At 52.7% G+C, this 12,902-nt stretch overlaps 1 protein-coding gene across 2 annotated transcripts in view; it reads right to left on the bottom strand.

The window, feature by feature from the left end:
- The window catches only part of LOC115096552 (adenine phosphoribosyltransferase-like), a 55,023-nt gene that overhangs the window by 18,761 nt on the left and 23,360 nt on the right, over nucleotides 1–12,902 (bottom strand). The window contains exons 1-2 of one of the 2 annotated variants that reach the window (XM_029611321.1): nucleotides 8,846–9,218; nucleotides 6,264–6,409 (exon numbers count right to left, since the gene is read on the bottom strand). In XM_029611321.1, coding sequence (XP_029467181.1) covers nucleotides 6,264–6,409; nucleotides 8,846–8,852 — 153 coding nt within the window. In that variant the 5' untranslated portion in view covers nucleotides 8,853–9,218. Of the gene's footprint in view, nucleotides 1–6,263; nucleotides 6,410–8,845; nucleotides 9,219–12,902 lie in introns of those variants that run through there. The other variant, XM_029611322.1, reaches the window with a different exon arrangement.

Raw genomic sequence — 12,902 nt, 5'->3', positions numbered from 1 at the left:
GACCTGTACCCAAGCCTAAACAACCAAACTTTACTTTAAAGGCGAAGGGGGTTGGAACCCAAAACGTAACCGCCAACCTCTCGCCCGGAACAGATAAAACAACAACAAAAACCCCACTAGATCACCTCGGAACTTGCCCCTTCCGGAGCATTTGCAAAAAGACCAAATTGTTTCTTCAGGAAATATCACCTCTCAAGGTAGTCTTTTGGAATCTGAAAAGGGGGGGCGGGTCTCTGGACTGATCTGTGATATTACAGGAACGAAAATTAGCAGGTAAGAACCAATTTTCCTTTCCTGAACATACCAAGAACAGTCCAGACCAGTGGGATGTACCCAAGCTACTCTACACTGGGCGGGAACCTGAAAGACCCGCTCGCAATACAATCTCCCCAAAGGACGATTCATCTTGCACCCTCACATCCAAACGATAATGCTTGGTGAAAGTGTGCAGGGAGGACCAAAACGCCGCTCTGCAGGTCTCCTGAGACGACAGAAGCTGACACTCAGCCCAGGAGGTAGCCTGGGCTCTAGTGGAATGAGCTCTCAGACCCACGGGCACCTGATGTCTGCGGGCAACATAAGCTGCAGCAATAGCCTCCTTAATCCAGCGCAAAATCGTCACCTTCGAAGCCTTGTCACCCTTCTTAGGATCCCCAAACAAGACAAACAGATGGTCCGAACGCTGGAAGTCATTAGTAACCTCCAAATAGTGCAAAAGAATGCAACGCACATCCAAAAGATGAAGTTCTCTCTCCTGAGAAGAATCCCTGAACCAGTTCGGAAATCCTAGCAGATCCACCGCCTGATTGACATGAAAAGCAGAAGACCACCTTGGGCATGAAGGAAGGAATCGTGCGCAGCAAAACTATCATCGTAAATCCTAAGAAGGATCTTGACACGACAAAGCCTGTAACTCTGAAATGCGTCGAGCAGAACAAATGGGTACGAGGAAAACGGTCTTCAAGGTCAAATCCTTAATGGGAGCCCTCCGTAAAGGCTCAAAAAGGGCTCTGCAAAACACCCGAAGCACCAGGTTCAAACTCCAGTCCGGACATAACGGGCGTACGGGAGGATGTAAATGCTTTACTCCTTTGAGGAAACGCGAAATGTCTGGATGCACTGCCAGCGACCGACCGTGAACTCTGCCCCTTAAGGCAGCCACCTGAACCAACACCTGGGGAATCTCTGTTGACAAAAGATCCAAGGAGCGCTGGCGGCACCATGCCTCAAATAACTTCCAGACCCTATCATAGGCCATAGAAGTAGAAGGCCAACGTGCCTGAAGAAGAGTGGAAATGACCTGCTCGGAATATCCCTTCAATCACAATCACCACCTCTCAAAAGCCAGGCTGCGAGAGAGAAGCGATCCTCCTGATCCAAAAATATGGGCCCCTGATGGCGTGGATGCGGAAGATGCGCCAGCTGTAGAGGACTTTCCAAGGCTAATCGCACCATGTCCGCGAATCACGAGCGATGCGGCCACTCCAGAGCCACCAACACTACACTGCCTGGATGCCGCTCTATGTGTCGTAGAAGCCTACTGATGAGAGGCCAGGGAGGAAAGGCATAAAGAAGAATGTCCGTGGGCCACAGATATACCAGAGCGTCCAAGTCCTACCAAGCCTATTTCTCAACGACGGCTGAAGAAGTTCTCTGTCTTTGCATTGGCACGAGTTGTCATCAGATCCAACTGAGGCACGCTCCACCTGGCACAAATGAGGTTCCATGCTTCGGCAGCTAACTCCCACAGCTGTTGCCTGCTGAGGAAGTCCACGAGTACATTTTCCACGCGCACGACATGATATGCAGTGATTCCTTTGAGATGGCGCTCCGCCCAAGTGAATAGCCTCGCCTCCAATGCCACCGCAAGACTCCGTGTCCTGCCTTGCTGGTTGATGTAAGCTACAGTCGCCGCATTGTCTGAGAACCATTGTGTCCTTGACCAGAGGAAGAAATGCTCAGAGGGCCAGCTGGACAGCCCTCGTCTCGAAGCGGTTGATGGACCAGGATTTCTCCATTGGAGACCAAAGCCCTTGGGCGGATTTGTTGAGGCAGACTGCACCCCATCTGGATAGACTGGCATCTGTGGAGATAACCACCCAATTTGGAGGGTCTAAGTCTACTTCCTGTTCCAGGTTGCTGCGTGAAAGCCATCAAGATAGACTGACTCTGGACTCTAGAAGGAGAGGTAACGGTATATGGAACTGTTCAGACACCAGACTCCATCACGATAACAGCACATGCTGCAACGGACGTAAATGAGCGAACGCCCACGGGACCAAATCCAAGGAAGCCATGGATCCCAGAACCTGTAAGTGATGCCAAACCGTCGGATTCTTCCTCTGAAGCAGGGCTTGGACCTGATCCTGCAACTTTGTTACACGGTCCGCTGCCAGAGAAACCTTGCCTTGGAAAGTGTCGAACAGCGCTACAAAGTAGATCAATGACCGCGTGGGTTCAAAATGACTTCTGGACATTTATGACCCAGCAGAGCGACTGCAAGGTGAGCATCACCCTCTGAACCGATCTTACGCAGTCCTCCTGAGACTTCGCTTGGATTAGCCAGTCATCGAGATACGGGTGAACAAGGACTCCCTTCTTGTGCAAGAACGCCGCCACGACCACCATGACCTTGGTAAAACTATGTGGAGCCGTCGCCAGGCCAAAAGAAAGAGCTTGAAACTGGAAAAGTTGGCCCATCACCTTGAAGCGGAGCAACCACTGGTGAGCCCGGAGAATCGGGATGTGGAGATACACCTCGGTGAGGTCTAACGATGCTAGAAACTCTCCACTGTGTACCACGGCCACCACAGTTCTCAATGTCTCTATGTGAAAATTGGAAACTCGCAAACACCTGTTCACTTTCTGCAGATCCAGAATGGGACAAAAGGTGCCCTCTTTCTTGGGAACCACAAAGTAGACCGAATACTGTCCCTTGCTCTGTTCTGCCAGAGGAACTGGAACAATGGTCAGGAGATCGAGCAGCCATTGTAGCATCCCCTGTACTGCCTCGCGCTTGACCCACGAAGCGACGCGAGACTCCACAAAGGCCTCCCGCACCATGCGCGAAAACTCAAGACAATCTGCCTCCAACAGCTTCTACGATGTAATGGGTGCCCCTGGCTTCATTGGGTAGGTTTTCCACGACCAGCACCCTGGCACATGAACTCTCTGCCTGGGTGCCGTCCTCCATGAAAGGACTGCTGACGTCCTGAGCCCGGCCTGGACCCCGAAGGAGCTGAAGACCTACCAGGGCGAAATCTGCAAAAATCCCGAAAACGAGCCCGTGGGGGAAAAACCTTCCCTGAAGGTTTCCTGTCCTCTGGCAATCGGTCCCCCAGCAATTTCACCAACTGGTCGATATCCTCCCTGAAGAGAAGCTTTCCCTTAAAGGGGAGATTATAGAGTTGAGACTAGGAAGATAAATCTGCTGACCAATTACGCAACCAGAGCAGTCTACGAGCCATAACCGCAGACACCATACTACGCGCTGAGGTTGTAATCAGGTAATACAACGCGTCTGCGACAAAGGCAACTCCTGCCTCCAAACGTGTGGCTTGCAAGGGCCCCCCACCATCGGGACTGGGGGTTGCGGCCGCCTCCTGAACCCAGCAAAGACAGGCTCTCTGCATGAGGCTGGCACAAATCACCACCCTGAGACTCAGCGCTGAGACCTCAAAGACTCGCTTCAGATGAATCTACAGTTTGCGGTCCTGAATGTCCTTCAGCACAGCAGCTCCAGCCACAGGAATGGTGGTCTTCTTAGTCACCGCATACACCGCCGCGTCCACCTTCGGTATCTTTAGAAGATCCAAAACATCCTGCGCTAGCGGGTAAAGTTTCGCCATGGCTCCTCCAACTCTTAAACATGCATCCGACGAGTCCCACTCCCGGGTCACTAGCTTGCGGACCTTCTTAGGTAATGGGAAGGAAGTTGTCGGACCCCGAATCCCATCTAGGACCAGTTGACACTTTCACTGTCTGATTCCTCCTGTGAAACTTTGATCCCCAGGATCTGGGGAATGAGAGGTTGGTGCGCCTCTCGCTTAAACAAGCGCACTACGCTGGGATCATTGCCTTCCGAGGGTGGGAGGTCTTCTTGGTCCAGGTCGTCCTGTATCACATCACCCATAATTTGGGTGTGTCCTGGATCCTGATCCGCCCCAGAGTCTGAGAGATCCTCGAGTGGGGCCGGCAACTTATTCACACCTTGAGCCCCTTGGCAAGTCCCTGCAGGGTGATGGCGGTTCGGGGACCTCGTGGGTATCCGCTTTGATGGAGGTTCCGCCAAAGTGTCTGGCTGCGCTGCTCTCTTCAGGATATCCTGTTTCCTAGCCAGGAACGCCTGATGCAGCAGGAGCACAAAGTCAGGGGAAAACTCCCCTGAATCAACACCACCCCGCGCAGGAAGGTCCGGTGGCCCAGGGTCATCCCCAAACGTGGGAATTTGGTCCACCGGAGAAAGAATGGGAGGTGCCTCCTCCTCCGGCAGCCTCCACGAGCTACCCTCCCCCGCTGAGGAAGACTGCGGCCCGGAGGACCAGAGCCCTTGCCTGCTTGCTGCTCCCCCCGAGGAAGTTCCCTCCTGCACTGAAGAACAGACAGAACACAGGGAACTAGCATTTATGGCCTGCCCTGACACCCCACATGCGCGGCAAGTTCTCAACTTAGGCCGGGGTGCCATTGAGAAAAAAATTCCAGTCAGAAAACCTTTGCGCGACTGCAGGAGCTAAAAATAGAAAAACTCCCCGCAGGCGCGAAATTGCTGTGAGGAGAGTTGCTGGCGCGAAAATAAAAAGAGGCCTCCCCCTACCGACCTACCCAGAGCCTCGGGCCGTCGTGAGGACCCGCCTGGTTAAGCTCACCACTCCAGCTGGCCTGCCGACTAAACGGCACGGCCCATCCCCCAAATGAACTCCTCCTACCTTGAAAGGCTTCTTCTTTGCTTTCTTTCTGAAATTTTTTTTTTTTTAAAGAAAACTTTACCCTGACAGTTTTGGAGTCTGAAGGAAGGAGAGGAGCCTCCTCAGTGGTCGAGGAAACCAGGAGCCCCTGGTTATCGAGACACTGGCACCAATGCGGGCGAGACACAGGCAGGGGTATCCAACCCCCAGGACGCCCGGCTTCAACTAAGGGATGGCCCACGAAGGTGCCTAACATCTCAGGAAGCTACACAACTAACTACAAACTAGCCTATCCTAGGAAAAAAAACCTTTCCCTAATAATCTTTTTTTTTTAACTGACTAACAGACTGCAAGTTTGCTTCTCTACCATCTGTTGGAGTCAGAGAAATACTGAGTGACTGCAGGTGGCACTCTCGTTATGTAGCAGTGCCCAAAGTTCTAATTGCTCTCTGACTCCACCTGCTGGTAGGGATATACAACCCACTAGTCTGGACTGATCTGGGTATGTTCAGGAACGGTTCTTTTTTCATTAAATAATTGCTATTTCTCTGCCTCAGCATGATTCATAGTACGCTGACAGAGTCCTGTAGGATCTCTCTCTTGTATGCAATGGAGCAGAAAGCCCTCTCAAGCCTGTGATCAGAACATGCTGGATAACCAGAATTTCTGTCACACGCCTGCAACCTTTAGTGTCACAACTGGCGAGTGATGTAGCTGTAACCTTCAAAGACTGTCAGGCCAACGCATTATCAGCGCGTGTTAAAGGGGCACTCATGATTGAGCGTCCGCTCCCTTAGCGCGTGCCGATCCACCTCTCCAGGGCGCCCAAATCAAAATGCAAATGGGCTGCCGCGGTAAATAGGAGGCGCTAGGGGAAACCGCGCGCCCCTAGTGCATCCTCAGTAAAGGGCGCCCGGGAGAGGTGGCTGTCAGCCGGTTAGGAAAACAGACGCTCAATTTTAGAGCGTCCCTTTTCCTAACCTGACCGCTGGCACACTTTTTTCCTTTTCTTTTTTTTTTGGGGACATTTCTAAGTTTTTTTATTTCCTCTTAATATCGCCAGCAGCCTGTGTGGGGGGATGATGCTTATTAGCTAAAATAATCTCACATCATTAAAAAAATATCACCATTCCCACAAAACACATTTCAACCAGATGGTTTCATTGGCTTTAAGCTGGTCAGCAATTTAAAAAATATTTTCTTTTTTGTTGATATCTGATGAGATAATCAATGCATTAATGGGAGCTCTTGAATGCACTAATGGGAGCTCTTGAATGTAACTACATAACCTTCGGCTTTGGCTCCAATACAGAGAGGATCCTGGGCAGAGTTCACGCTGTACTAAAGGAATCCCCTTACCTGCTGGTGGCAGTACAGCCTGGAAGGATCAAGCCATGCATAATTGGGGCCCCTGTCATTGGGCGCCATCAGCGATAAGTACCAGCCCTTGTCCCTGGTGTTGGGGACACTCCATAGGTCCATGTGAGCAGTGGAGGAGTTGTATCCTGCAGAGACAATAAAATCAGGATATTGTGTGCAGGGTCTAGGAGAGGCACACTATTTTAGTGCTCTGTGGTTCAGAACCTCTTCCTTCTCCTCCTCCTCCTCACTGTTTATCTGAGGCTGGGAAGTATTGCAGGCTAGGTTTGCATTAAGCTAGGGTAACAGAAATAGGTAAATAAAGGCAGGAGAATATCCATTGTAGGCGGAGCACCTTTGGCCAATGTTTGTCCATACAGGGGGACTAGCAGGAGGGAGGGTGATAAGTCTGTATGAGGAGGGGAGGATTTTTCATAATAGATTTTGTGAAACAATTCCGTCCTCAGGCCCAAAGAGCCAAGGTTTTAGGACTTTCCTGATGGCAAGGAGGTCAGGAGCTAGTCTAGTCTCTAGCCTCTTCCATTTATCCATGCCATCCTTAAGTGCTTAAAGAAATATTGCTTGAGGGGGGAGTAACAAAAAGAAAAGAAAATGATACAAACAGCGACAAAAATAATTATTCATTAAAATTTGAGGGAAGGGGGAAGGATGACAACCCCTCACTCCCTCTGTGGGCACCCATGCCATCTCCAACCTTCTGCCCTCTTCCATCTAACCCTTCACTGGCTGCATTTATTGATTTGACAATAGCAGAGTAGAAATGAGGTGCACTGGCAGAGCTGTATCCATGGGTCTCAATACTTGAATAGCCAAGGGTGCTGCAGGGCAGGAGTGAGGAGCAGTGGCAGAGCTACAGTATGTGTGTGAGGTTCTCAGTACTGGACTGGCAGGAGGTGTTGCAGGGCAGAAGTGAGCTGCATTGGCAGACCTGTGTGTGAGGGTCTCAGTACTGGTCTGGCAGGAGGTGTTACAGGGCAGAAATGAGGTGCACTGGCAGAGCTGTGTGTGAAGATATCAGTACTGGATTGTCAGGAGGTAGGGCAGAACAGGAGTGAGGTGCATTGGCAGAGCTGTGTGTGAGGGTCTCAATACAGGAATAGCAAGGGGTGCTGCAGGGCAGGAGTGAGGTGCATTGGCAGAGCAGTGTGTGAGGGTCTCAATACAGGAATAGCAAGGGGTGCTGCAGGGCAGGAGTGAGGTGCTTTGGCAAAACTGTGCGTGGGGGTTTCAGTATTATATTGGCAGGAGGTGTTGCAGGGCAGGGACATTGGCAGAACTGTATCCATTGTACTGGAATAGCAGGGGGTGTTGCAGGGCAGGAATGAGGTGTATTGGCAGAGCTGTATCCATTGTAGTGGAATAGCAGGGGGTTGCCTCAGGGCAGGAGTGAGGTGCATTGATTCAGCTATATCAGAGAAACTGAGATGGGCCTGTCCATAAGATACAAACAGTTATGTTTATTGAGGGAAATCCTGAGATATATTTGTTTTATAAATTACTTAAGACAAGGCATTTGACAGGAGTAGTTAAGATACATTTTCAGTGACTTGAGGACTTATTCCCACCTTAACCATCTCAGTCTTCTAATCAGAATGAAAGAACATACAAAAATCCAATTTTTTTTCTCTGGTCTGGGAGTAAAATGTCCCACGTGCATGCTTGTTATTATATATAGATACAGTTTGCCTGGGGTTAAAGGGCTTTTGGTTGGCTCTAATGCTTTTTAGTAAATAATTTCCAGAGCTCTGCATGCTGGCTCCCCTTCCACCATCCCACAGCCCTGTGCTTCCTCCTCCCTGTGCTCTCTCTCTTTCTGGCTGGCTGGTTTTGGTCATATCTGCACCCCTCTGCAGAAGGATTTCATTGGGCAGAATTACATGCATATGTTTCCTTTGATATCTGAGGTCAAAAAGGAGAAAAGTTAAGTTAGGACAGCTTTGTTAAGACTTCTTTCTTCTTGTAGTTGGGGGGTGCATCAAGGCAGCAGTTAGTGAAAATCTGCAAAGCTATAACTCTGCCCAGCAGTAGTAGGCACAGTTAGTAACCAGCACAACGCCCCTTTCTTTAATCCCTTCCATTTGCTCCTGAAGGACGCAGGCAGAAAGCAGATCACTTGTGCCAGCACGCAGCAGCAGGCTCTGCGCCACAGGGGCACTCTTTCAATTACAGGATGTGGTGCACATGAGCAGGGCCGAGCCCAGAGCAGAAACTAAAGAATGGGGTGGGCCCTGCCAGTGCCAAGCACCCTAAAGCTCTACCTCACTGACATCACGCTGTATGCGCCCCTCCCCCCACAAAAATATCCGGCCCATGCAAGCCTTGAGCTCTCTCCTTCTGCAGAAAGATTTGCAGGCAGGGAGGAGTCGTCCTACGAGCGATCCTCCACGCTGTGCTTTGAAAGCGAATCCCCTGGGGTTTATAAGCATGTGCACCCAGCCCCCTTGGAGTTACTTCTTAAAGTAAATCCTTAGAAAGCCCCGAAGTCGCTCCGGAGTAAGCTGTCGGTGCACGACTGCCCGCCCCCGCAGGGAAAGGGAAGAGAAAATGAGCACTAAGTGTACCTGGCATGGGTTTCGAGCCGAGATTTCGCAGCCAGACCGTGCCTGCGCCGTGTTCCTCCCTGAGCCCTGTTGCTACTCTGCTGCGTAACCCGAGCCGCTGAAAGCCTCATCGGCAGCTGTACAGATAGAATAACGCAGGACCCTCTCCCGGCCCTTCTGGTTGGTTGCAGCCAAGTTTCTAACTTGGTTTACGCATTAATAAAGTCCGAGCTGGCGAGAGCTGTGACCCTTCCACTCCTAACAAAGGACAGAGGCGGCTCCTGAGTGCCGGGAGATTTCCCGAGATCCAAGAAACCTTGTAGGCCGGGCAATCTGGGCTCCCTGGCGGGATAGAAAGGATTTGATATCAACATAAAGAAATGCGCTGCCAAAGTAATACAAAAAGCCTTACCAGCTCCTCTCGCTCTCACTCCCCCATTCCCCGGTCCCCTCTCTATTTCCCCCACCCAGCACCATCCCCACTCCCCTCTCTACTGCCCCCATCATCCATCCCCACTCCTCTCTCTCTCTCTACTGCCCCCATCATCCATCCTAACTCCTCCCTCTCTCTCTCTACTGCCCCCATCATCCATCCCCACTCCTCTCTCTCTACTGCTCCCATCATCCATCCCCACTCCTCTCTCTCTCTCTATTGGCCCCCACCCAGTAATATTCAACCCCACCCCTCAATCTCTCTCTCTCTCTATTGGCTCCCACCCAACCATATTCAACCAGACTAGCCTCTCTCTCTACTGCCCCCACCCAGCACCATCCATCTCCACTCCTCTCTCTCTCTCTCTCTCTACTGCCCCCACCCAGCACCATCCACCCCCACTCCCCTCTCTCTCTACTGCCCCCACCCAGCACCATCCATCCCCACTCCCCCCTCTCTCTACTGCCCCCACCCAGCACCATCCCCACTCCCCTCTCTACTGCCCCCATCATCCATCCCCACTCCACTCTCTCTCTCTACTGCCCCCATCATCCATCCCAACTCCTCCCTCTCTCTCTATTGGCCCCCACCCAGTAATATTCAACCCCACCCCACCCCTCACTCTCTCTCTCTCTATTGGCTCCCACCCAACCATATTCAACCGGACTAGCCTCTCTCTCTACTGCCCCCACCCAGCACCATCCATCTCCACTCCCCTCTCTCTACTGCCCCCACCCAGCACCATCCATCCCCACTCCTCTCTCTCTCTACTGCCCCACCCAGCACCATCCATCCCCACTCCTCTCTCTCTACTGCCCCCACCCAGTACCATCTATCCCCAATCCTCTCTCTCTCTCTCTCTCTCTACTGCCCCCACCCAGGACCATCCATCCCCACTCCCCCTCTCTCTACTGCCCCCACCCAGCACCATCCAACCCCAATCCTCTCTCTCTCTACTGCCCCCACCCAGCACCATCCATCCCCAATCCTCTCTCTCTCTACTGCCCCCACCCAGGACCATCCATCCCCAATCCTCTCTCTCTCTCTCTACTGCCCCCACCCAGGACCATCCATTCCCACGCCCCTCTCTCTCTACTGCCCCACCCAGCACCATCCATCCCCACTCCCCCCTCTCTCTACTGCCCCCACCCAGCACCATCCAACCCCAATCCTCTCTCTCTCTACTACTCCCACACAGCAATATCCATCCCCACTCCTCTCTCTATGTCCCCCACCCAGCAATATCCATCCCCAATCCTCTCGCTACTGCTCCCACCCAGCAATATCCTTCCACACTCCTCTCTCTCTCTCTCTCTCTACTGCCTCCACTCAGCAATATCCATCCCCACTCCTCTCTCTCTCTACTGCCTCCACTCAGCAATATCCATCCCCACTCCTCTCTCTCTCTACTGCTGCCACCCAGCACCATCCATCCCACTCCTCTCTCTCTCTCTACTGCCTCCACCCAGCAATATCCATCCACACTCCTCTCTCTCTACTGCTCCCACCCAGCACCATCCATCATCACTCCCTTCTCTATTTCCCCCACCCGGCAATAATCATTCCCACTCCTCTCTCTCTCTACTGCCCCCACCCAGCATCATCCATCCCCACTCCTCTCTCTCTCTACTGCCCCCACCCAGCATATCATCCCCAATCCTCTCGCTACTGCTCCCACCCAGCAATATCCTTCCACACTCCTCTCCTCTCTCTACTGCCTCCACTCAGCAATATCCATCCCCACTCCTCTCTCTCTCTACTGCCTCCACTCAGCAATATCCATCCCCACTCCTCTCTCTCTCTACTGCTCCCACCCAGCACCATCCATCCCCACTCCTCTCTCTCTCTACTGCTGCCACCCCAGCACCATCCATCCCACTCCTCTCTCTCTCTCTACTGCCTCCCACCCAGCAATATCCATCCCCACTCCTCTCTCTCTCTACTGCCCCACCCAGCACCATCCATCCCCACTCCTCTCTCTCTACTGCCCCCACCCAGTACCATCTATCCCCAATCCTCTCTCTCTCTCTCTCTCTACTGCCCCCACCCAGGACCATCCATCCCCCACTCCCCCTCTCTCTACTGCCCCCACCCAGCACCATCCAACCCAATCCTCTCTCTCTCTACTGCCCCCCCCAGCACCATCCATCCCCAATCCTCTCTCTCTCTACTGCCCCCCACCCAGGACCATCCATCCCCAATCCTCTCTCTCTCTCTCTCTACTGCCCCCACCCAGGACCATCCATTCCCACGCCCCTCTCTCTCTAATCTACTGCCCCACCCTAGCACCATCCATTCCCACTCCCCCTCTCTCTACTGCCCCCACCCAGCACCATCCAACCCCAATCCTCTCTCTCTCTACTACTCCCACACAGCAATATCCATCCCCACTCCTCTCTCTATGTCCCCCACCCAGCAATATCCATCCCCAATCCTCTCGCTACTGCTCCCACCCAGCAATATCCTTCCACACTCCTCTCTCTCTCTCTCTCTACTGCCTCCACTCAGCAATATCCATCCCCACTCCTCTCTCTCTCTCCTGCCTCCACTCAGCAATATCCATCCCCACTCCTCTCTCTCTCTACTGCTGCCACCCAGCACCATCCATCCCCAATCCTCTCTCTCTCTCTCTACTGCCTCCACCCAGCAATATCCATCCCCACTCCTCTCTCTCTCTACTGCTCCCCACCCAGCACCATCCATCATCACTCCCTTCTCTATTTCCCCCACCCGGCAATAATCATTCCCACTCCTCTCTCTCTCTCTACTGCCCCCACCAGCATCATCCATCCCCACTCCTCTCTCTCTCTACTGCCCCCCATCCAGCAATATCCATCCCCAATCCTCTCTCGCTACTGCTCCCCCCAGCAATATCCTTCCACACTCCTCTCTCTCTCTCTACTCTCTACTGCCTCACTCAGCATATCCATCCCCACTCCTCTCTCTCTCTACTGCCTCCACTCAGCAATATCCATCCCCACTCCTCTCTCTCTACTGCTCCCACCCTGCACCATCCACATCACTCCCCTTCTCTATTTCCCCCACCCGGCAATATCCATTCCACTCCTCTCTCTCTCTCTCTACTGCCCCCACCCATCATCCATCCCCACTCCCTCTCTCTCTCTACTGCCCCCACCCAGCAATATCCATCCCCTCCTCTCTCTCTACTGCTCCCACCCAGCACCATCCATCCATCCCACTCCCCCTGTATTCCCCCCACCCGGCAGTATCCATTCCCATTTCTATCCTCTCTCTCAACTGCCCCCATCCAGCAATATCCATCCCCACTCCTCTCTCTCTCTACTGCTGCAACCCAGCACCATCCATCCCACTCCTCTCTCTCTACTGCCTCCCCCGCAATATCCATCCCCACTCCTCTCTCTCTACTGCTCCCCCAGCACCATCCATCCCACTCCCTCTCTATTTCCTCCCCCAGCAATATCCATCCCCACTCCTCTCTCTACTGCCCCACCCAGCACCATCCATCCCCGCTCCCTTTTATGTCCCCCACCTAGCAATATCCATTCCCATTGCCTCTCTCTTTACTGCTCCCACCCAGCAATATCCATCCCCACTCCCCTATTTCCTCCACCCAGCAATATTCCATCCCACTCCTCTCTCTCTCTACTGCCCCACCCAGCACCA

Source organism: Rhinatrema bivittatum, chromosome 8 (assembly GCF_901001135.1).
Source record: "Rhinatrema bivittatum chromosome 8, aRhiBiv1.1, whole genome shotgun sequence".
NCBI lineage: Eukaryota > Metazoa > Chordata > Amphibia > Gymnophiona > Rhinatrematidae > Rhinatrema > Rhinatrema bivittatum.
The sequence above is the reverse complement of the archived record's forward strand: the minus strand, read 5'-3'. Positions and strand labels throughout refer to the sequence as shown.